Source organism: Myripristis murdjan, chromosome 14, assembly GCF_902150065.1.
Source record: "Myripristis murdjan chromosome 14, fMyrMur1.1, whole genome shotgun sequence".
Classification (NCBI taxonomy): Eukaryota; Metazoa; Chordata; class Actinopteri; order Holocentriformes; family Holocentridae; genus Myripristis; species Myripristis murdjan.
In genome coordinates, this window is record NC_043993.1 from 12,348,947 (window position 1) to 12,374,184 (window position 25,238).

A 25,238-nucleotide genomic window follows, 5' to 3' on the forward strand; every position below is an offset into this window, starting at 1 on the left:
AAAAAATAACACCAGATGAAATCTTGCTAAATCATTTTGACAAACAGCTTGAAATGTACAACATAAGTCATTAACAGTGTGTTATACAAAGCCTCCTCAACCTGAACAGAAGAGAGGACAAACCTAACGCAAACCTTCGTCTTAACGGTTACTCTCTAACCTAAGGTGATGATACAAAAGCACAAACTGTGCTTGTTTAAAAAAAAATAAGACAATTTAACAAGTAAAAGATGTTAATCTCTGCACTCTGAAAAACACATGCATAAAACCAAACAACATTAAAAACAATGGGAGGAATAGGTGCAGCTTATTGGGGGCGGGGCCTTAAAAATCAGGTGTCAGCTGCTCACGGCCACGTGTGACAGACTCAAACACGCGGATGAGGGAATGTGTCGAATGTTCAGGTAAAGATGTTGGCAGAGACACGAGGAACACCTAAACCACCGTCCCAAACGAGCAGACAACCACTCCCCAGAGGTTTTGACTTGAAGGGCACTTGGTTTGGCAGGATTACATAATCACACATGCAGAGTTAAATGCACCATCCCAACAAAATTCACTTAAGTCCTTTTTCTTTTTTCATTTTCTTGAATCATACTAATTACAAATATGTTGTTCCAGTCATTTTCTTTATCTTTTCCGTAATTTGTGGTCATTGTCATGCATTTTTTAAAACTTTTTTTTTAACTTTGATATGTCCTGTTTTTTGTTTGTTTGTTTTGTTTGTAATTTTTTGTCTTTTTTCCTAATTTTCTGGTCTTTTTTTTTTTTAGACAAAATGTTTGCTAATTACCAGACAATTTTCCAGTCTTTTTTGGTAATTAAATGTTAAATGTCATTGTTTCAGTGGGTTAAGAGGGAAAGCTGTTACTGTTGGCTGTATGTTTAACATGGTAGTTCCAGCAGGCCAAATGATTGGGATGTACACATTTTGAAAGGAAAAAATCAGTAATGACTTGTTTTATCCAGTGGCCCCTGACATGCTTTCATTTTATTAATCAAAAGATATTTCATCTGTCATATGTCAAAGATAATACGAGAAGTGTGTCACAAGTTACCAGAGCCCAAATGAGGTCTTAAAATTGCTTCCTTAGTCTAGTCTAGACTAAAGATTGAATCATGATAACAAAAAGTGAAAGCATGCACATTGCAGCATTTCCGAAGTTTCAACCAGAAAATGTTTGATTTTTTTTACTTGATAAATGACTAAAACAGTTACTGGATAATTAATATGATCAATTAATTTTCTGTCCATTGGCTCATTAAATACATTTTTTCTCCCTGCCTGCTGCTCTGTGGAAGGGAGTTGCATAATTATAACAGAGCAATCTAAAAACAGGTACATGCGTCAGGGCGGCGTAATTTATCAGGGATTATGTGAAAGGATCAAAGGGCCTCCTCCTCCCCTCCAGCTCTGGTATGTTTGCTCATTGTGCCCAGGCTGTATTGTTGCTCTGGCGATTAAAAAGAAGGAAGAACAAAAACACCAAAACAGACTGACACACTGACGGTACAGCCTCCAGTGACATCACATCATGCCACTGCAAAGATGCAGAGTTCAGGAAAAACCAGTTGGGAGACATTCTGCTTGTCACCCGTCCCTCCTCTCCATTATTTTTTTTTTCTGTCCTTCTCTTACTCATTCTTGCTCATACGTAGGCCTACATCCTGTCTGACAGGACGCTGACATGCTGTCATGCTTTAACTGAGCTCACTTCTGCTTGTGCCTTCACCTCCCGTCTTGCTGGACCTTTCTGAGCCGATCATGGAGTACTCCGTGCCTTTCTCAGTCCTGAACGAGAGGCTCAGACCGCCGGTCAGCGCAATGCACCAGCTCTGCTCCTCTTTCAACACCCTGGAGACGAGGCAGCCAGGCTCGCTCAGGACCAGCTTTTCAACCATCCGACCTACAGTTCTTCCCGCAGAGCCAAAGGATCCCGTGACCCCTGCAGACCCAGAGGAACCAGAAGATGACACAGAGCTGGAGGACTTAGAGGAGAGCGGGCCGGAAGAAGGAAGCAACGCCGATCCCCTGCCCATGATCAGCCAGTGTCTGATCCCTGCTCTGAACCTGAGTGATGTGCCTTCTGAGGAGCAGGAGGAGCTGGTTCCGGAGAACAGCAGCCCCTCTGAGACCGAGGAGGAGCTGACCAACGCCGGGCCCAAAGGCCGTTCAGAACCAGCAGCCCTGGACGCTGAGGGCAGCAGGAGCTACATAGACAGGACACTGCCAGACCTGATCAGGAGTGGCAGACCGCTCAGGAGACGCAGGACACTCGGACCTGTCTCAGACACAGTACGATAATACTCTTTGTGTGTGTGTGTGTGTGTGTGTGTGTGTGTGTGTGTTTATGAAGGGAGTGAGTGTTTGCCATAGCGCAGAGATTGCTGTTGAGGTGTCCTGGAAAGTCTCTGAAAAGTCTGCTTTTCTGGAAATGAGACAAAAGCTTTGGTCAGTGTTGATGCTTATATTTGATGTTTATAATCTGCGATACTCACTAACAGGGTTGATACCAGAGGGAATGAAACAGCCATTCTTAGTCAGATTCAACCTCAAGTTAATAATTAAAGATGCATAGTTTTTTTTTTTTACATGTTTCCTCATGACTCAGTGTTTAGAAATGTGATCCAAGTCAGTTTGATGTCATGGCGTCTGAGATGCCACCGTGTACCTCAGCCGGCTGTGAGCCAGTGTGTGATTAATGACAGGGACGCGCTGTCACCAGATGGTGACAGGGCTTGATTTGTGGTTATGTGTGTTAGCTTGGAAAGACGTGTGGGAAGAGCGCTGTGTCTTACATGTTCTTTCCCTTTATTATTAGTCATTTATCTTGGTGTGTGTGTGTGTGTGTGTGTGTGTGTGTGTGTGTGTGCGTGTGCTTTTTTTGCCATTTTAATTTATTTCTGTGAATTCATTTGAATGTGTTTGTGATGGCTGGAGGTGCTGACTATAATCTCAGCCCGTAAGACTGGACTTGTCATCTTCAGTTTCACCCAGGAATCTAGACTTGCAAGGTTTCTATTTACACCGTGTTAAAATGTCATGATGCCGTGTTTTCCACGTGTGGGTGTGTGCGCTTGTGAAGATGTATGTAGATAAAACATTTAAAATGGCTTAGCTCAAATGTCACGATATTTATTTAGTGTGTCTGTGCATGGGCATGTGCTCCCCGTGTTGTTGGGACACTTTCTGCTGACACAGCCACTTGTGGGATCCAAACTGCATCACGGGGACAAACTCCTGGTCTAATTTGGGGTTTTATTAGGATTGGGAATAACTTGGTTATGGTTAAGATTAGGGTAGGGCTGCTGAGAATGAATACAAGCTAATACAGTCGCCCCACACTGGCAGTAATACAAATATGCGTGCATTTCTGTGTGTGTGTGTGTGTGTGTGTGTGTGTGTGCAGCTGAAGGAGGTGCGTAGAGAAGTGGAGCTGTCTCGGAGGCGCAGTCTCAAGCTTAAGGCCCAAGTGGACAAACTACAGGAGAGCAGAGATGGACCAGGATGGAGCCAATACAGAGAGAGGGTAAGACACACGTCAACACACACACACGCAGCAAACATGACATTTTGATGAGAGCATTCATTGGAATTCATCCACTTGTCCCACCGCAGGTCACAGAGGAGGTTCTGTCTATCCTGAGGCTGCTGCATCCTCTGACGCAGCCCGAGTCCAGCCTGGTCGAGCCGCCTGCTGATGAAAAAAGCCTGGACGCGGCGCTGAGCCAGCTGCAGAGCGTGGCCCGCCAGCTGGCCATCCGCCACACCAAACAGGTCAGCACCAAGCAAAGCTCCTTACCCTCCACTATCGGTCCCTATTGATCTCAGTGAGGAAGTTATGCACAAGTTTGCTTTTCACACACTACCGCAAATAAAGTGCAAGGGAAAAGGAGAGACGTGCATTTGTATTAGGGGCGTAACAGTTTTGCACCGAAACCGAAAAAAATGTGATTCTGCATTCTTTGTTCACCAAACTGGGCATGTGTTTTGAACTGTTTGTTTTTCTCAACACAGTTCATGCAAGATTTTTTGGTGTGTTTGTCTTTTGAGTGCTATACAAAGTTGCCGAATTGCCGGTATATGTGTTTGAATTAAAAAGAGCAAATGTCAAATCCGAGTCAGTTCAGTTTGAACGGCGGTCTAAAAAGCAAAATATGAACTGAGCCATGAAATAGGTGAACGTCACACCCCTAATTTATATAGGAATTATACCAAATATACTGCGTCATTTAATGCTGTATTGGCCTTAAAATCATACTTTTTCTTAAAAAGTTTCTAGAATCAAATGACATTCTTGTGATACAAGTGGCTTTGATGCAAGATTTGTTTATTTGAAAAATGTGGGATCAAGCAGAACTATCTAAAACCAAGTGTCAGATTTTTCACTTATTTAGGAATCAGTTAATAGTTCTTCAACACCGGATTTAATAATAGATCAGGCAGCTTGTTATTTTGTGGTAGTTCTATACCTGAAACCACAGATTCCCTGAGGCCGATACATAGATGCTGAGGCTAATCACGAGAAGAGCAGTCGATAAAACACATATTCTTATTCATTTTATATTATTCTTATTTTATTTTTTGCATACTTTCTGATGTACAGATATTTATGGTAATTTCTTTCCGTGATGTTAACTACATTCCCTTGTGCTGCTGTGTCGAATAGAGTTTCCCCTAAGTGGATCAATAAAGGTACACCTTATCTTATCTTAAAAGAACTTTTCTCGCAGCTGAGCTGTGATCCTGTCCCTCAGGTGAACAGTGACTCCTCCTCTCAGGTGTTTCAGCGCACACACAGCTCCGCTATGTGGTCGGACAGGTTTATGGATGACTGTACAGGTTAGCTGAGCGTGTGTTGTAAAGCTGACAGATTGCCATCAGAACTGAAGCTCCAGTTTCTGTTGTTGTTCACCCAGGAGTTCAAATCTGGAGCGGCAAAACGAAATGGAGAGGAGGACAGTGCTATTCTGCAACAGGCGCTACGGGACAGAGACGAAGCCTTAGAGAAGTAAGAACACACACACACACACACACACACGGCACATAGTCACACTCACATGCACTCACTCACCTCCTCTAAATAGTGGATGAATCAAGACAAAAGGAAGTAGGGAATCTCCCTTGCGAAAGACGCTGAGCTATTTTGAGGGGCGCATCATTCTTTACGTCATACTTTACAGGAAGAAGGCGATGGAGGCCGAGCTCCTGCGCAGCAAGACGGAGCTGATGTCACTGAACAATCAGCTGCTAGAGGCCGTCCAGAAACGTCTGGAGCTGTCGCTGGAACTGGAGGCCTGGAGGGTAAGGCTGCAAGTGATGAAGGAGAGCGGAGAAAAGAAGGAAGCAAAGGCTGAAGTGCTAATTAGGAGCCTAATGACCATGATGATGATGACACAGATATAACACATGGTAACAGGGCTGGACAATGTGGACAAAATCAGATATCACAATATGTTTGACTGAATGTTTGACCTCAGTATTGATATTCTGAAAACATTTTAGGGATGACTGTAGATATCTGCAAGAGATTTTTGATCATTAGTAATGTGGCTATGATGACCAAGCAGGTAGAGACCAATAACAGAACAGTCAAATTGCGTAGTTTTACTGTAATGCAGCCTTTATTACCAGGAAAAGCCAACACTTATGCCATAGTACAATATCCAACTCCCAGACAATGTCTAGTGTCATATCAAGATATTGATGTAATATCAATCTAGCACTCAGCCAATGTGTTGGAGAACTGAGAAATAATCTTGTAAAGCAGAGAAGTTTTGAAGAGGGCAGGAAACAGAAGGGGAGAGCAGGGATGTTGTAACATATGGGTCCCAGCCAATGAGGGCATTAATGTGGAAAAGTAGATCTTGCTAATTGGAACAATAGCAATTAGACACAGACAACAAAGCACACACACGCACGCAGACACGCGTCACACAAAGCCAGTGTTAAAACATACACAGAGTGCATGCGGTGCTCGTACGCTCATGGAAATACACACACACACACAACTCCAGTTAAAATCCATACACACATCACACGCAGCACACATGGTGTGTTCAGCCATTATTGCCAGCTGGTTTGTTGGCATGGGTTTGCAGCCTCAGGCCCATGTGTCCATCTGCTCAGCGACTGGTGCTCTGCAGGGTTAAACAAGGACTATGATGCACTTTTACTGGCAGCAGCAGCAGCAATAGGCGAAACCAGGCAGACAGGCTAAACCTACACTGATGTAGATTATGGTCAGACCAATATATCTATATCTATCTATATATGTATGTTGGCCTTTCAATAAAAAAATAGATGACAGCTGGTCAGGAAGGAGATAAGGGCAGGATTTTACTTTTTAACACTTTACTGTCAGTCAAAAAACCTATGAAACCTGCCTCACTCTGCCATACCTATGAGAATTTCATCGGGATGTTTTCAGAAAGTAATTTTTATCGTCCCATGATGGTCTACATCCTGTTGCAGAGGCTTTTCCATGCTGCCAACCATAAAATCACAGTAGGAAAAAACTGTGAAATGGTCAAATTTAAAGGTACTGAGGATTGTTTCCAATCAGTGTGTACGATAACAACTGTCTAGATTCAGCCTTCAAATTATATACTTATTCCTGTTTTATTTCCATTTTGGGGTGGGGGGGGGTCTTTGGCAATTTTGCATGGTTTACCTTTAAATGCAAAACTACCTACACTTGTATTAGCCTTCAAAAATCAATATGAGAGACCCCTAATCTGGAAAATACCTCTGGAAATGAGGTTTAATGACTTTATTTGTGCACGGAGATGCACACAATTAAGTTCTCTGAAGTGGTAAAATATGCAAGGAGTTTTTGCAGAGAAGCAAAGCTGAAAAGGCGAGGATCATTTCAGATATCACTAAGAAACAGATAGTCTCTGTGGTTTATATGGGGTCAGGAGAGAACAATGGGATATTCACACAATGTCTTTGAACTGGATATGCGAGATTAAGCAGTCACAAAGGAAAGAAAGCCCTTGTGGTGGAATCTGCAATTATGGGGATTATGGTGAACATATACCACAGTTTAGTATTTAAATAAGCACAGTGTTTCATTTTCTCTGAATGTTTTGGTGGCTCAGTGGGCAAAGGTGCATGCTACTGTCATCTCTTCATGAAATGCACTCAAAAAAAGACACTGGACACAGGTGAAAATAGGAGTTGTCGAAAAAGGGAACATGACACAGGTTTTTTGGGCTTATTAACCGACAGTTGTCAGCTGCATTACATTCAGTACCACTCATTTGCTCCATTGTTTCTCCCTCACAGGTTCAAATCTGGCTCACCATCTTTGTTTCTCCTCCCCTGAATATTTTTGTGACATGCCACTGTTACCTGTGCAAAAAAGCAGGGATTTCCAATTACTTTTTGTAGTTGGTGTGTTTTGCCACCAGTGCTGCGATAACCTGTGTTTTCCTTTCCTTGTCTCAGGAGGATTTCCAGCTGTACCTCCAGCAGCAGATCCAGATTCAGCAGCAGGCAGAGCAAGCCCAGAAGAAGCCCTCTCGTCTGGGTCTGCTGAAGCGAAACAAACCACTTGTGCAGAGGCCATCCTCCTTCCCCGCTCCTGCCCCTATTGCTCCCTCAGTCACCAGACCTTCCCTCTCTAATGCCCCAACTCCCAGATCTGAGCTGGCTGCAGCCCCGGCCTCGGCCCCCAGCACACCTCCCACCGGCTCCCAGCGCAAATGGAAGGACAAGTGGAAGATGGGCAGGATCATTCGTCAGGAAGACCAGGATGCAGCACAGCAAGATGTGAACCAGTCCACATGGGGCAAGAATGACGGCGGCTTCCAGATTATATCACTTGACTGAAACAGGGAAGCATTGCACTAAGTACATTCATGCTAATGCACAGCTCTTGTATATATGTTTTCCAAAATATTAGATAATCTGTGGTGCAAAGACGAGAGGGGGGGTGACATGCGGCAAATGTCCCAGATCAGACGTCAGAGGTTACATGTCAGACGACTGAGCCACCACGGTGGCCCCACATGTAACCTTTTAATGTATTTATGGGAACAATTTGTGTGAAAATCTGTGGTGAAGATTGAGCCATATGGTTGTACAAATACTGTAAAATTTGCTGTTTTGCACTTAAGTTTCTGAATTTCGTTGTGCCAGTTGGCATGCTGTTGTAAAAAGCTCAATAAATGTAACATTTACTGTATAAACTCCTTCAAACATCTGGTTGAGTCAGAGGAGTGTTTAGTTTTGTTAAGGGTACCAAGAGACACTGTCTCCAAGTTCCAGGCCTTCAAAAGCTCATTTTATCCTCTACCGTCTGCACTGTTAAAGACTCAGAAGAAACGAGATCAATTTTCAGTTGTGTTTTTCCGTTTTATTGAATATCAGTAGTAGATTTTGTACATTTTCAATAGATACTGTATATCTAAATAATTTACTCATACGCATCTCGCACACATTTAAAATCTCTATATGCCAGTATCTAGAATGGATGTCATTATTGTGGCAATGTTTTCAATATACTCATATGCATATAGCACAGCAAACTCACACCTGAAGACAAAAGAGAAAAGGCATGCTCATTGTAAAATACAGTGCACAATCCTGATCTGATTATTACAGTCTTCAAACACTGTTTCAACGTGATGTAATAAATTAACTTTTCTATATAATCGATCTTTGACACATTCTTTTCTCACAGCAAGGCAACAGAAACGGATGCAGGACCTGCATACAAATGCCTTTGCTAACCCCTTTTCACCCCAACAGTCCATTCATACTGTGCAACAAGTGAAATCTGACCACTGGTCAGTAGCTGAGATGAAGAGGGGGTTGCCTGGCTACTGGAGCACTCCGAAAGGGACAAGGTGAGGGTGAGTTTCACTCAAACCAAATCTGATTATTTAAAAAGTCTTTGAGACCCGGTTTTCACATAAAATGAAAACAGTACAAAACACTGACTGAAGTCAATATTCAGTGCCATGAAGTGAGATACAAAATGCCATGCATGCTAAACCCTTACCAGTTAAGATTCCCTGTGACACAATTCACACAGAACTGGCAACCCAGCTGCCAATCTCAATTCTGCGAGTTGTTACTGTAGAATAAACTTTTTTTTTTTTAATCAAGTTTTACGTCGATGAAAAACAAGCTTTAGACAAGAGAGGCACATACAAATATACAACACCCTGCTTACTCATAAAATGGACACATGGCAGTTTCACTACTTGACTGTACTTCTCCAACTCATGAAAGAGACACGATGTTATTAATACTATCACGATAAGATAATGTACATTGTTGCAGCATATATTTGTCGCATATCCATATAGTCTTGCGCTTTAGTTGTGTACATGAATGAATGTGATACAGATAATAAATCTGAGTAAAAAGTATTTCATCTCAACACTGAGTAGATTGACCAAATACATAGACACAACAGCAATAACAGCATGGCTTATTACCAGACAGGAGAGAAGTATAATAATAGTATAACAGAGAATAACTAGAGCATACAGTTGTAACCTGAGATACTCAGGAGACAGCTTGACAATACTGCACTTGAGAGTTTTAGCTTGGTTTCTTGTAGATGTTTTTGCTGGCATAAAAAAAAAAATATAGCCAGCTTTTCCAGTGACACTGATTTTTTTTTAAGAGTAACCAACCTTCAAACCCTAAACAGACATACTGTATATACACTGAGGATATGTGATACAAATTAATTCTAGACCAAAACAGTAAACATATCCTTATTAACATAAAACAATGCTTGTAAAACAAGTAGTTGTACATGCACAGTCTGCATTACAGCCTTTCTTCAGAGATAGTGATGCTCCTGATACGACACCAAATGCCCTCATGAAAAAAGGAACAATTTTGGTCTAACAGTTCACTTGTGTCTGCTTGATCTACCTCTGATTCAAGCTTCCCACCTCTATTTACGTTTGTCCCATTACTGTCAAGGCTTTCATATCTTAAATATCTTGTTGATGATCCACTGCGGCAGTCCCAGATTGTGCTAGCCAAAAGCCAATTTTCTATGATAAAGTCATAATTCTACTTGATGTTAAGAATGACACTGTGCAAATGAGAGGTTCTTTGGATTAGTAAGTCATCTCCAAAACATTTCCCTTGCGTTAAAATGAAAATAAATTCTTACTGTTGTCTACCTACCAAGTTAAAATCAGTCTAGGTAAGAACCAATCTAGTAACACTACTTGTCTGGCACAGAAAAGGAACAAAAAAAAAAAAAAAGTTCTCAACATCTAGGCTACACACTAGCAGTAAGAGGTCAGATCTGACTGACCTGAAGGGGTGAGTTTGGTCCAGGACTGGCGGATATTAGCATTGTTAACAGCTCCACCTGGTGTGACTGAGGCCGCTTCATTCTCACCATCAGTTTCAGGGAGGGAACCCTCGGAGAGATGCTGAGCGCAAAAGTTCAGGTGGGAGGAGGGAACGGGAGGAAGCTAGGACTGCAGGAAGGATATGATGGAGCTGATGAAGTCTAAGGGTTTATCTGCATGGATCCAGTGGCTCGCGTCTGGAATATACTGGATGTCCGCGTAGGGGAACAACCGCTGGATCTCTGGGTAATCCTCGGAGCTGAGAAATATAGAAAGGGAGGGATGATAAGAGAAGAGACACAGAGAATAACAAAAGAGAAGGAAGAGGGGCAGTAAAGAGAGAGAACAAGTTCATCATATCTGAAAAATGACAACTCTATTCATTAAGTCACTCAGGGTAAAGATTTATCACTTAATAGAAGACATAATAGCAACAGTTTGCTGTATCTGCACCTGATGTAAGCAGAGCTCGCTCCACCCAAGAACAGTGTGGGTCCGTCATAGGTTGTGTTGAAGCTGGGGAAGCTCATGATGTCCTCGAGGTGCGCTGAGATGGCATCCAAGTTCACCCTCCAAGCGTACTGACCGTTCTGCTCCACCAAGTTAGTCAGCAGGAACTGACGCACTGAATGCTCCTGTGGGGAAAAAACACAGTATATGATTAGACTTAGAAAAGCTAGTAGTTGCACACTCAGTATCCATTGTGCTTCTGGTCGGCCTGAAGGGGCCTCCCTCTGTCAGTGATCCTTCCCAACGTTTCTTATATTTTTCCCCATTTTGGCTTCTAGGTTTTTTCTGTGAATTTTTTCTACCCTCTGAGTATTTTCAGGGAGTGTTGGTTTTGTTTTCTATGAACTGTAGGCCTCTAAAGCCTTTTGAGACTGTACCAGTGATTTCAGGGCTTTAAGTAAACTTGAAACAGAAAACAAACTTAATTTTAAGATTCAGTCTCAAACATCATTCCTGGAAACCCGCTGTCAAGAGAGAATAAGTGCTTGACAACTGAAAGACTGTCCTGAGTCCAAATTTTAAATCAAACAAGCAACCGCCATCTTTGTTGTCAAGGACTCCAGAACGTAAATGAAGATATTTCAGATTTGTATCCACTGAGGGGGAAGGAGTCCTAACCTTGACCAACTGCGCAACTGGTCCTCGGCCATTCGTCTGGCAGTGGAACGTGGGAGGTCACTGGACACTTTCACCTCCTGCATGGCTTGGATGTAGTAGCGGAAGTTGGTGCGGGTGGTGGTCTGGGCTGGACTGATGTCCACTACCACCAGTCTCTCCACTAAACTGGGCTGAGGACGGGAGGGGGCAAAGAGGGAGGACAAGTAGGAAGGAAGCAGAGACAGGGATGGATGAATGAAAGGAGGGCATAAAGGAGAAAAGTCAGTGAGAAGCAAAAGTGATAATGTGGAGTGAGCAAAGTTGGGGGTAATGTGAGGATCATTAGTTGGGAGATGAAATTAAGGTACAGGAATAAAGGTTATGTGCCATCCACTTACGGGATCTCATCATAATAAATTCATGTTGACATTTTAGAAATGCTCACCTGCGTCAGGGCAGTTGACATGGCTACTTTCCCTCCCATGCTGTGCCCAATCAGGACACACTTGTCAATGTGCAGCTGGGTGAGAAGGTGTTTTAAATCGCTGGTCATTGCCTCATATGTCAGCACAGGGTTGTGCGTGCTGTTGCCATGGTTACGAGCATCCACAGTCAGCACCTAACTGGACAAAGGACAGTTAGTACACTTGGGATGGGGCAAAAGAGGGAACAGAGGGGGGAGACAAAAACTTTAGGCAGTTAGTCAAAAAAAGGCACTGGAGATCGCATTACACGCTCACTCATTCTGGTGTGACACATCCATAAATGTTCAGCTGGCTGGTTTGGGTGTAGTTATTCAAAATTTACAATCTTTTTTTCTGTGATACAGCTTTCCCTGATACAGCTGATACAGTTTTGGGGGAGTTTTTTCTCGCTTGCTATGAGGATGTCAGGGGCATGTAGAGCCCTTTGAGAGTGATATTAATCCTTAAATGAGCTTCAACTTCATAGCCTTGCAAAATAAATATTAGCAATAAATACTAACAAATGTGCTTTTGTCTGTTTAGTCACAGACATTAACTGCAATACTACAACTAATGAGTACAATCAAACTTTGATTTAATGCTGTATGTCAATGCCAACTGCAGGGAGTGGTGTCAAAGAACTGGCAACAGATTGGATTACTTTCAGTAAAATAACACATCCACTATGTATCAAGCTCCTGACAACCATGTCAGATAAATTAGGATGCACTGTTGCCGTTCCATCAGTGAACAGGAGCTTTGTCTTCACCACTGCATTACCTTCCGGCCTGTACGTTGCACCAGGGACTTGGCTATTGAATGGAAGTTAGATTTGCTGCCAAAAAGGCCATGCAGAAACACCAGCGGAGTGCTCTCTCCTTTCCCATCAAAGACATCATAGCTCAAGTTGACGGGGCTGAAAACAAACAAACACACAATCTCTATTAGCTATTCACTCTTCTAGTTTTACGGTCAATTACACACAATAATTACACAATGACCATAGAATTCTGAAAGTGGATAAATAAAACTAAATTGTTATATCAAAGTAAAAAAAAAAAAAAATTAGACATAATATTTTCTGACTGAAAAAAGGCGCCGGCTGAAGTCTGGGCATATTGTGCTGACCTTAACAGTTAACAAAGCATCTGCATTTCTCTATCCCAAAACAGCAGTGAACTAATACAAACAAAATAAGATCTAATAAAGAAACACAACATGAAAAAGTAGAGCCAGACAACCAAAATAAAGACAGATCATATTATCACTCATGTAATAGGGGCTGATTTTGTATCTTTCAAATGTTTTTGAAAAATTTCCTAAATGTGAGTAGTTTGTCCTTTAGTTGAAAATCAGGGATGTGCTACCTTTTCACAATTTTTGAATATACTTCCCAAACAGTGTCAAAAATGTAAACTTATGCTGATGAGCACTCTCTATGTTTCCTTATAAATTTCTCTCTTTCTTTCTAGCTCTTGCATTTATTTTCATTTTCTTTTATTCTGCATTTTAGGAATTTCGTGTATGGTGTCATATTTCTTCTTGCATGCATTCTGCAGCCATTTAGTAATCCATGGTTTATCCATATATTCATGTTTCCCTTTGGATTTCCTAACTGGCATTTCTTTCATAAAGTTCTTGTTGTTGTAGCTCTGAGTGCATTATAGGCTTTGTCTGGATCATCACCATAAACCTCTTCCCTCTCTGGGTTCATTAAGTCCTCCTTAAATGCATTGCTGGCTTCCTGTGCTCTTCATTGTGGCAGTTTGCTTGCACTAACAGCCTCAGCTTGGAGTGGGAGATCCCTCTGCACAGTGGCAAACTTTGGAAAGGGGCACAACCCTCTTGGGACAGCCAGGCGTGGCAGGACTGGCCTGGGAACAGATTACACCCCAGGGCTCCCCTCCCTGCCTCAGCAGACATAAACTGAACTTCACCTCTTCGACAGCTCATATAGAAACACGGTGTAATCACAGCACACATCCGTGACAGCACCGTTTAACTGCCATAAATCAGCGACAGATGGAGGAGAGCCTATTTCCAAAATCCTCTTTATAACTGAGTCAAGCCTTCCCCGTCCTGCAGGAGCTTCCCAGCCCGCCTGGAGGTTGACTTGCTAACCACAGTCCTGAATGTCACCCGGCTACACAAAGTTAACGGTTACCATGAACGCCCACTGACAGCGTGCTCACACAAACAGTTAACAGCTTCTGCTGGCAAAGTTTTCGCTACTTAAGCGCTGAAATAGCACGCCATCATTTCCACACAACCTTACCGGAATGCCGTTACGCTACATTAGCCAAGCTAAAGCAGAGGGCATTAGTTAGCCGGTCGGCTAGCTGAGCTACCTGGATGTGCTGGACGCCCGCACCGCCGTAGACGCGGCGCACACATCCTGCTGTCCGCTTACGAAACGACACGACGGCCGGCAGTTTAGCAGTCCTCTCTGGATTACACGACACAGAGCACTCATGGCAGCATACGCTCGACTACCCGGCGTCTGGAAAACAGCATAAGACTTTAAATTTGCAACGATAACCGGAGCTAAGTCTGTGGATATGCATTCACCACGTTAGAGTCCGGTAGCAGCAGCTTCTGTACCGTAACCATGTAACAGCTGATGGTGCGTGATGACGAGGCCCTCAGACGTATACAGCGCACGTACGCCATTGCTTACGTAGCCGACAGGGGGAGCCAAAGTATCACAATTTTGCCGCTTTGTTTACCACCTTGCATTCATTGGGTATACATTTCTAGAGTTTTTTCTTTCTTTTTTGCTTGTTCTTGTTTTGTTTCTGCGTTTATCGTTTTTAAACTTTTCATGTTTTCGATGTTTTATTTTTCTTAATTTATTTCTATGCCCCTGTAAACCACTTTGAATTGCTTTATGTATGAATGGTGCTATACAAATAAACTTGCCTTGCCAAGAGAATGTGTTCACGTTTATATTTTAGGCATGTAGCTCGGTGAGAGTGACACACTGTAACTGAGCAGCATCCTCTGTAGGCTACTTGGCTGCTGATGACCATACACTTACACCTGTAGGGATCAAACTTGTGACCTTTTTTGTTATAGGGCGCTCCCCATCAACCACCACAGACACAGTCTATGTAAATCCCCTCAGGAAAGTGTGTAAAATTCAATTGCCAGCTGTCAAAAGCCAAAAGGCAAGCTTTGGCAGTGAAGACAAGTCTTTTTTCCATCTCCACTTGCAGGAAAATAATTGAAAAGAAGTTACTCATCGTTGCTGGGATGCTGCTTGATAATTGTTGAACATTATGATTTCACCTTTCAGATCACACTCCATATCCTGGATGAAGTGAATTTTGTCCATTTAACTAAACATTTTGTATGTTTCGGGGACTAAAATAAGTACCCTAATGCGATGAGTTTGGTTAATCCAGTGGCCCCCTATGTAGGCTTTGTTTGTACTGACCCAGTAGTTGGGGGATTTGTTGGCCTGAAATGTTAGTTCAAATATTTACCAGCAGAGAGAGCAAGCCCAGAGTAACAACACGTCCTTTACAGTAAGCTCTGGTGTCACTGAGCTTTTTTTTTTTTTTTTTTTTTTTTTTTTCCGTAGGCAAGACAGTCAGTATCATGCAAAATTATCATATTTGCTTGCATAAATGTCACTCTGGTGAACTTATAACAAAGCTTAACCTTCACTGAAATGCAGTTTGGGCTCTGTCCAGCAGCTAATTTTCAATGACTTATCAGGTCCTTTTTTGGTTTTTATTTTTTTCCAAAGTATGCATTGGTATCAAAAACATATCACTCAAAATGTTGACAAGACGCTCACTGACTTCAGAGACACATTAAGCCCTTTGGAGTTTGCCAAGTTATTACAGGGATGTTTATTTATAGGTGTGTATCCTCCGTTACTCACATCTTGCTCACCAGTGTACACATCAGTGCTACATAACTAAGAGTCTGTTTTCATATTTTGCTCCCTCACCTGGCGCCTTTCTCTCCATAAAGCGCCACAGTTTATGGTCACTATCTGTTTGAGTCCTTCCGTTGAACACAACAACATGCAGCCAGACAGAAATCGTCAGTGTGTGGACCTAGAGGCCCGGCCTCTCTGTCTGAGTCTCTGGCCGTTCATTACTATGGGAGTCGTGTCTGCTGGGATAAAGCGAGTTATGCACTGTCACCATAGAGATGGCATGACACTGAGGCCCCTGGGGAGCCCAGCACTGAGCCAGCCTGAAAGAGAGAGAGACAGAGAAAGGATGATGTGGGGGATGGGCAACAGACATTTTGTACACTCAAAATATTATCCATATAAAACTAATCTGACCTAGTATTGAGTTGTAATTCCTGTCTTTTTTTTTAAACCAAGTAAAAAAAAAAATCTGGCATAGGGATGAGATAGTTTCCAATGGAAATCAGATTGAATTTTTAACAACCAAGTCATTTTATTGGAGTGACTGTTGTGTCAAGACATTTTCTGTTGTTTCTGGCAAAATTCCTGCAGCAGGAGACTGTAAGTGATCACGTTGGTAACATGGAGTAAGCTCAGTTTAGTGTTTTTAAGACTGAATATGTGACTAAAGGTATTAAGTTAAAGTTATCCTTCTATTTCACTTTGGTGACAGCAGACTGATCCTGCTGGCTTTGTTCTCCTGTGTGACGAACCCGAGCGCCCAGACAGTGAGCTCCAGCTCTCCTCCATGCTACAAGCAAAGCAAATAAACTCCTCATCCGTGTCTTTTCAACTCTTACCTACTTTTTCAAAATGTATACCCCCACCTACCCACCCAACACACACACTTAGTCCTCTTTTTGCAGGGTCTCATTTGCTTTTTAACCACAAGAGGCACTTGGGACAGACAAAACATTTTATTCACTGAAGGAAGTAAATGGGGAAGTTTTTGCTCAGCTTGAGTGCCTCACACAAAATGGAGGATTCAAGCTTTTCAGGGCTCTTTCTTCTCTTTTTCACTTTTGGAGCAAGATAGCCTCTTCTGCATGAATACATTGACATAAATCTAAATATTGTAGAATCTAGTGTGATTCATCAAGGTAAAACAGTTGCTGGTGCCGTCCTATTTGACTTGATCAAATAATCTCCCATTAGTGTGGGACTATATTTAGTTTTCAGTGAATTGCCAGTGAAAATGTACTACACCTATATGTCCAGTTCGTCCACAAATCATTAACAAGGTCGTGTAGCTCACACAACCTTTAACACCGTTTTTCCCACTTTGATCCTGTGACTCAAATGTACTTGTGCCAGCAATGAGCACTGGGTCATGACCTATAGTTTTAAAGCCACTACATAAGACTGTACAACATGAAGAGTTCGTGTTTTTCCCAAGAAACTCAAAGAAACATGATGTCAAAGAAGTGTATTGTCACACAAATCCAAACGCCAGTAGCTTTCAGATGAAGATGAGCTGCTTTCATGTATAAGTAGACCTACTGTTACTTTGCTGATATTTTATTGCAGTAGAAGGTCTGCTGTAAAAATCTACTGAAGCAAAAGTAAACAGAGGTTCATTTAAAATGTAAAGTGACTGCATTACTTTTTCAGAACAGTAACTGTGTTAGCTGTGATCTTTTCCATGCAGTTGGTAAAGGAGGGGAGAAAATACCTCAAATTTTCATTTTCATTTTCTTTTAAAGGTGCATTCTGCAAAGTTGGATGCTGTAGACTCAACTGACAAATGCAGAATAAGCACATCACATGATGATTGAGTCTACATGGTTCTCCTTGTCAGGCCAAAGTGCTGATATTTTTTTCTGCACTTACGCCACATTTTTTGCCAGTTGACTCTAAATGGTCCACACTTCCACTTATCATCTGTAATTTTTCATGATGCACCTTTTATTGGAAATTTGGAAATGACAAAAAGTAGAACAAGCAAAAGCAGAAGCAGATTCCTCTTTTTATCTTTGCCGACTGAGCTTTTATTGTGAAAGGCTCCACAATCTGTCACTGATCATTTGTTCTCTGTAATGGATGTGATTTAAAACATAGTGATGGACAATACTCAAGCAAAAATGCACCTAGGTAAAAATAAAATTACTTACTTTTTAAAAATAAAAAATCACAAAAAGCTACTCAGTCACAGTAACGTGAGTAAATGTGATTAGTTCCTTCCCCCTCTGCCTGGTGTGATTTACTGATGCCACCCTGCCCTGTATTTATCTGATCAAAGACAACTGGATATTCTACAAATGTGCCTCAATGATTTTTCAGTGCAAGAGACCTGTCACACCGATTTGAAGCCTCAAAACATTTCTGCTCGGCTGACCGGCCCTGGTCATCATGTTGAATGGCATGGGAGTGGAAATCGTCCCACAAACATTCAAAAACCTGAAATCTGAAAAGTTGTTAAAAGGAGCGTTTACATTCAAACCTGTTGCTTTATATCTCTCAGTCATGTGAGTCAGGCTCGCAGGTTCACAGCAGTGTGAGGAGACTCCTACTTCTGCTTTTAATTGTGTTTCAGTGTCACTGCTATAAACCTTTGCCCACCCTATATCATTTTCTGTTTGAAAAGCCTTTGGAAAAGTTTAAGAGGTCACACATGCAGTTTTATGATAGTGATTCATATATGGGGAAAAAAAGTTCAATATTAACCCTTTGAAAACAGATAAATAAAAGTCAAAGAAAAAAGAAAAGAAATGTAAAAAACAACAATAACAAGGAAATGACTTGAAATAAAAAAAAAAAAAAAAAAAAAAAAAAACAGTCCTGAGAAAAGCTCTGACCTGAATAATGCCCCAAAGAGATTTTTTGTTTTGCTTCAACATTATTGTAAATATGTAATGATGATCATAACAACATAAATATACATATGATTATAATAATTATCAGTATACTTTTTGAACCCCCCTCATTTCTTGCTGAGCTGCTCATTGCCTCTTCCCCAAAAAGCCTTCCAATGTTGCTGAGACATGGAGAGACTATCAACAGATAAATCACTCTCTGCAAATAAAACTTGGCTTTCCAGGAAAGTGCAAAGTGTTTCTCAGGCCAAAAACTCTTTCATGGAATATTCCTCAAACAAGCATCCTAATATAAAAGTAGACAAAGGTTAGGCAGAATTTATTGTTCATTCATCTTACAGCATAAAATTGATGTCACAACGTTTCCATCCAATTAGTTGCTATTTTAGTCTTTCGCAACACCTCCCATCTCTCTGTGTTTACAGATATAAATAGTCTGATGACTCATTAAGTCATAAATCACAGCTCCAGGCTGCCTGATAAGAGAATTATCAGGAATGAGCTTTGACAGGAACAAAAATGTTCTCATCTCCAGAAAAAGCAGCCGTTTAAGGATGAAACAGAGCACAACAACACAACCAGCTCGCTTTGTATCTGTGTGTCGGTCGACCCCAGAGTCAGACACACACACACACACACACACACACACACACACACACTGCAGTCACAGCATCGAGCTCAGTGGTGCTGATCCATGAGTAGCTGTGACTGAAATGGGAAAAGATGAAAAATTTATTAATATCGACAGTTTAGAGTTAATTTATCCACACTTATAAAAGTTAATTAAACACAGATGGAAAGTTAAAAACAACAGTACCGATATTCGGGGATGACAAAAACAAACAAACAAACAAACAAACAAACAAACAAACAAACAAACAAACAAACAAGCAAGCAAGCAAACAAACAAACAAACAAACAAACAAACAAACAAAAACACCTGAATGGGCAAGATAAGCTAAATGAAATAAAATAAACTAAATGACAAAGAGGGCTTATTTGTCAGGATCACTGATCATCATTATACAACATAATAAATAAACCAAAGTTGTAATAGATGAAATATTCAGTACTTTGTGTGGATTTTGGCTTAGAGGTGTGCCTGACAGAATCTGAGATGCAACAGGAAGCAGCTGGCAACACTGAATTACAAAGCTCACAAAACACATGCAACAACAGTGTAGCTGTCTGTGAATTTGCTTAGGAATTAATTCTTTGTGTCTTTTGGTCATCCAGTTAAGATCTTTGCAGCAGTAAAGTATCTCCTCAAACAATTTCATGTCAATTCTCATGTCAGCTTCTGCATGCGCTACATATATTTTTTGTCTCATAATAACAATCAAAAGTACACCCTGCTCATTTGTCCCATGTGTTTTTATGATTTAAACACTTTGAACTGTCTCTGTGTATGAAATGTGCTGTAGAAATAAAGCCGCCTTGCCTTTTCTTGCATATTATGTGTATCTTTTGTCACAGGTTACATCACTGGTCAAGGTGATCTGCTCATTTATGTCACAACACTGCTGCCTGTATCTTGAGATGATTTAAGATGTGTAATGCAATGTAGTAATACTACATCTAAACCACAAAATAGTAGCGACCCAACAGGTGACGCGAGCCAATCTCTGGTGAGTGACACCAGTGTTTCCTGCCATAAAGCTTTTCAAGTGTTTGCATCAGATACATTATCTGCTCTGCACAAACAATCAATAGAGGTTAAAAAATCGCCGATAACCTGCGGGTAATGTTGTTACCAGTGGTCCTGTCTGTTACCAGTTGGACTTTGCAGTCCGATCACCAGCTTGTTTGTGAGGAATCTGCTACCTGTCGTGACAGCTTGACATGTTCCTGCTGGAAACAGGCAAAAAGGAAGTTGTTATTCAAAAACAAAGTGGCTGACCTGCGTGGCTCTTCCGCATATTCTCATGTTCTCTGTTATTTTGTCATTGTTATTATTATTATTTTTTTTTGTCATGTTGTGGTGGTTCTCACTTTGCTCCACATAAGAGCAATTTCTCAGTAATCCGTATCACAGTAATAGCAATGCAGTCTTTTTTTTCCACGATGGTGAATAAATTTCTCACTTTTCTGTAGGTGTTCCAGACTCTGGAGCTGTTATGTGTCAGTTTTTGATCTTTAGCACATTCCAGTATCTTTGGTGTCCCCACTCTCTCCTGGTCTACCTCGCATATTTCTATTTGACTTACTGATTTCATAAAGTATCCAGAATGACTTTTCACAGTTTGGGCAGCAGGCCTTAACTTCTTGCTTTCAATTAATAATAATAAGCATATGGACATTTACAGCCAGCTACAACATGCCTTGCCCTTGTGGCTGCATTGAATTGTGGTCCATTGAAACTGCTGTACGTGCAGCACTTGGCCAGTGGCTAAGAAGGCCTCACTGTTTGAACCTGTGAGACTGACAGAAAGTTAGTAAAACCCATCGTCACCCCCCACACTGTCCATTGGGGAATGTTTTAAAGCGATATTGCCCTCTCGCCCTGTGGACAGTGAAGAGACTGCAGTTTGCTGCTGCTGACGTCACCACCATGAATTTGCTTACTTGCACCTGCTCATGGCAAAGATGTTAAATAGACACAGCTGCAGGCTTTACAATGGCAGATGTCCTCCATTATTTTTAACCATCTGCATTGATTTGTAACTCTCAGGACGAGCTCTACAACGCTGTCTGTCCATATCAATGACTCACTCTTATTTTTGTTATCTGACCTCATTTTCCACACATTATTAGGATCTTTTCAACCAGACTGTTACTTTGTAGTAATTTGGAGCTCAACGATGGCAAAAAGCCCCTCAGTCACTCTTCAGCTTCTTTGCTCATGCTCACACAGTGGGGACTTTTTGCGTTCTCATGTGTGTCATATCCAGACTATTAATTAGTGAGAGAGCAGCATGAAACTTGTTTGCTTATTCAGCCATTTTTAATTCAGGCACCTCCCGAGTGTGGTGGCTGTATTATTACATCTTCTCTTTAAAAAAAAAAAAAAAAAAAAAACATGTACACAAGTGACACCTATTTGCATCTACACAAACATTGTCATAAGAAACAATTAACTTCCAATAACAATTTCTTTTTCTTTCCTTTATTATTATTATTATTATTATTATTATTATTATTATTATTTATTTATTTTTTTTATCATATACCACCATCTGTAATGCTGCCCCCTGTCCAGCGAACTCTATCATTGCATTGTGCAGACTAGAGAAACATTTTCAAAAACACCAACACCAACCAAGTGAGAAATAAACTTTCATTTTCAAAACTATATGTAGACGTAGCCTCAGTGTCGTGTCTGCTGCAAGTGCCCACTTATCCATGGGTGTGAGAAAAATACACAAAAGAAAATGTCTCTTATGATGTGGCATTTGGAGTAAAAGGCCAAGACATGCCAGCCATGCCTTCATTGGAATAAAGATTTGTTGTTGTATTTCCTCTGTAGTCTAACTGGTTTTCTTACATTTAGGTCTGCAGTGCAGCTGTGTCAGGAATGAGCTGCTTTGGCAAAATGCCCTGCAGCTCAGTGATGAGGAAGTGGGCTTCAACCTGATCACTGAGGCCTTTTTGTTTAGCTGACTCATCTCACTGTCACTGGAATACATTCAATCTGCCTTTAGGAAAGATTCAGGTGTTTCCCGTCCTCTATGTTTGAGCTGTAGTAGTGAACCAGTCGTCTCTCTGGTGCCAGTTTACGTGAGACCCGCACTCCAACAGGTAACTTAAACTGGTCATGATATATACTCCTATGTGGAAGGTATATGAACCGTCGCCATGTCAGCTACCATTTTATGCTGATGATACATGATTGTATATCTGTGTTTCGCCAAATGACCCCAATGCACTGCACGTTCTTATTGCTTGTCCCATCAGTGTATAGATGTGTCAAAAACATTTTAAAAGTACATGAGATCATTTTAATAGGACCCAAAGTAGCAAGAAACCAGCTGCATTCAGCACCTGGTGGTCTGAGCAAACAGAACAAATGTGGCAGTGAGTTTAGACTCTGACTTAACTTTAAATTCTCATTTTAACAAGGTCATGAAGACATCCTTCTCGTTATAGGAATGTCTCCAAAGTCAGGCCGTTTGGTAACTCAGAAAGATGCTTAAATGCTCATTCATGTTTCTATTACTAGTAAGTAAGTAAAGTTTCTTTAGCAAGCACATTTAAACAAGGCTCAAGCCGACCAAAGGGCTGTACAAAGGACATTCAATATAAAGTTAACAGTGACAATAAATAAATCAACAACAGTGAACAACAAAGGACACATCAGGAGTTACAGACAGATTAAAAAATTAGTGTGCCAAGAATGCCAGTGAATAAAAATGTGTCTTTAGGCTTCGTTAAGAGCCCTGAATACAATCAACAAGATTTTAAATTGAATCCTAAAATTGACAGGAAGCCAGTGAAGAGAAGCCTGGACTGTGGCAATGTGCTCGTGCTTTTTAAGACAATGAATACAGGGGAAAGCCTAAGTAAAGGGAACTGCAGTAGTCCAGTCGTGATGTAATGAAACTTTTTGCATGACTTGAGTCTGGAGATCGTTCTTAACTGATACTGGCCGGTTAGTCTATTCAAATTCCCTCGACTGGACCAAAAAAGTGTTTAAGAAAATCAAAAAATTAAAAAAAAAAAAAAGGTTCCATTACCCTACACTGTGTCTGGATATTAGATGAGCAAGCTCTCTTTGTATTTTTAAAAACAGATTAAAGCCCCATGTTTGTATGAGAGGTGCTACATAAATGAAGTTGAGTTGAAAGTTAAGCTGTCCCTAAATTTTAGGCATTGTTGTCACTGAGGTCAGTTTTAAATTTTTTATTTGGCAGAAGTAGCCCTCCTTGCAGGAAGTGCGGCGGGCCTGACGGGTGGTGGTCACCTTAATCATCTCATACATTTTGCAGTGCAGTTGCAGTACCTCTGCAGTGACCTTTGTATGTAAAAGTGTTTGTGGGATCTACAGTAGAACTTGTCTGCAGTTAAGTACCCAGCCTTTTCCCATTTCTTTTCTTTACTTTTGCACCAGTTTGCCCTTCAACTTACTGGACTGTTTCCCTCATCCTCACCTAACCTCCACTACACAACAGTACAGCTTTTTTAAAAATGTGAACTGAATGTACACCACTTGCTCTTTGAACTTGAATTTTGTGTCCAATCCCAGGAAGTCAATGTCACAATATATTACCAAGATGCACTTTTTTAAAATGGTCCTAAAGTGTTTTAGGGTGCTTTCAGACCTGTCCCGTTTTGAGCAGTTGTTCCGAAACAGGGAGCGTTTCCCCCTAAAGATCGGTTCGTTTGGACATATGTGAACACAGCAATCGCGCTCGGATGCGGGACAAAACAAGCGGGCCGAGATCGCCTAGAAGAGGTGGTCTCGGCTCGATTCCATTCGAGCCCTGGAGCGGTTTGTTTTCAGTGAGAACATAATCGACACAGTAACCGACACATCTCACTCAGAACTGTGGTTCAACCAGCGTCAGAGCCCATCTTCGTCGGCAATTCCTTGTCGCGGCCCGTCTTCTCAGTAGATGCAGTATGATATTATTTTCCCTGTGCAGTCTTGATTCCCGGTAGAACGGGATGTTTTCCTCCGTTACAGAACACCAGTACATTCAGTAGCGGTTTTAGGCATGGGCGAAGCGGGCATTTTTTCATGTCATGTGGGGGGCGGCACAAGCACAAAAAAAAGAAAAAAAAAATCATCAGCGCCGCTCACCTGTCAGATCCGTCAGACCTGACCAGGTGGGCGCGGTACCAACCGGTGCCGCGGCCGGCCCGCCTGATGCCGACCGGTGCCGTGGCCGGTGGCTTTTTATTCAAACAAGATTTTGTCCATATAAAAAGTAGGCTAGGTAGGAGTAGTAACACGAAAGGGCATAAGGCAGTAATTTCGCCTAGGGCGGCAACATGGGCAGAACCGCCACTGGGTACATTAACCACAGAAACACAGAGAAACAAACTAGCCACACACTCTGAAGATGCTCCATGGTTTTTGTTTTTTCCGGGGTAAGAACGGAAGAGGAAACTTCTTCTTTTGGGGTAATTTCTGACCAATGAGAGAACAGCTGGTTCGCGCATGGCATTTGTTTACAGCTTTGAACCGCTACAGACGGTTGCCCTGTGAACACAAACGCCCCAAATGAAAAACGAAACAACTGTATCGATTTAGCCCCTGAATCGGAACAAAGCAAACGGGCTACAGGTCTGAAAGCACCCTTAGGATGAGTTTTTCCTCTGAGAGTTGGCACTGCTTTCTCCAGAGTTTTGTTCCAGTAGTGTTTATGAGACATGATGATGATTTCTTGACACTGTAGTGAGGAACACAGTAACTTACATTAACTTCATTAGCTTCAACTCAGCGCAGTTGGTTCACTCTCTCTCTCTCTGTTTTAGTTTTCTCAGTTAAAAACTCCATAAAAACGGCTGTATGAAACACACAGTATATAGATGTTGTTTTTATCTCAAAAAAGATGAGCGTCACAGTTAGTACATTTGTTGCAGTGTCAGTGGAATTGGTCAAACTCCACTTGGGTGGGACCTGTTACATTATGGTCCTTTGAAATTACA

General features: G+C 41.5%; 2 protein-coding genes across 3 annotated transcripts; one reads left to right on the forward strand and one right to left on the reverse strand.

Annotated features, from left to right (window-relative positions):
* The first annotated feature begins 1,256 nt into the window (after nucleotides 1-1,256).
* On the forward strand, nucleotides 1,257-8,354 carry bicdl2l (bicaudal-D-related protein 2-like). The gene is made up of 6 exons (XM_030069297.1): nucleotides 1,257-2,296; nucleotides 3,411-3,530; nucleotides 3,620-3,778; nucleotides 4,921-5,012; nucleotides 5,185-5,305; nucleotides 7,454-8,354. Exons 1-6 carry the CDS (start codon nucleotides 1,766-1,768, stop codon nucleotides 7,835-7,837), a joined length of 1,407 nt encoding a protein of 468 aa, XP_029925157.1. The 5' UTR covers nucleotides 1,257-1,765; the 3' UTR covers nucleotides 7,838-8,354.
* abhd11 (abhydrolase domain containing 11) lies at nucleotides 8,338-14,508 on the reverse strand. 2 transcript variants are annotated; one of them, XR_003929389.1, is made up of 6 exons: nucleotides 14,255-14,508; nucleotides 12,687-12,822; nucleotides 11,888-12,061; nucleotides 11,464-11,633; nucleotides 10,789-10,970; nucleotides 8,338-10,594 (listed from the first exon to the last, which is right to left on the reverse strand). XR_003929389.1 is itself a non-coding variant. In XM_030069303.1 (6 exons), exons 1-6 carry the CDS (start codon nucleotides 14,377-14,379, stop codon nucleotides 10,459-10,461), a joined length of 948 nt encoding a protein of 315 aa, XP_029925163.1. In that variant the 5' UTR covers nucleotides 14,380-14,508; the 3' UTR covers nucleotides 8,338-10,458. The 2 variants fall into 2 exon arrangements, 1 of the variants encoding a protein (XP_029925163.1); XM_030069303.1 differs by having other exon boundaries at nucleotides 10,789-11,001; nucleotides 11,470-11,633.
* Nucleotides 14,509-25,238: the final 10,730 nt, after the last annotated feature.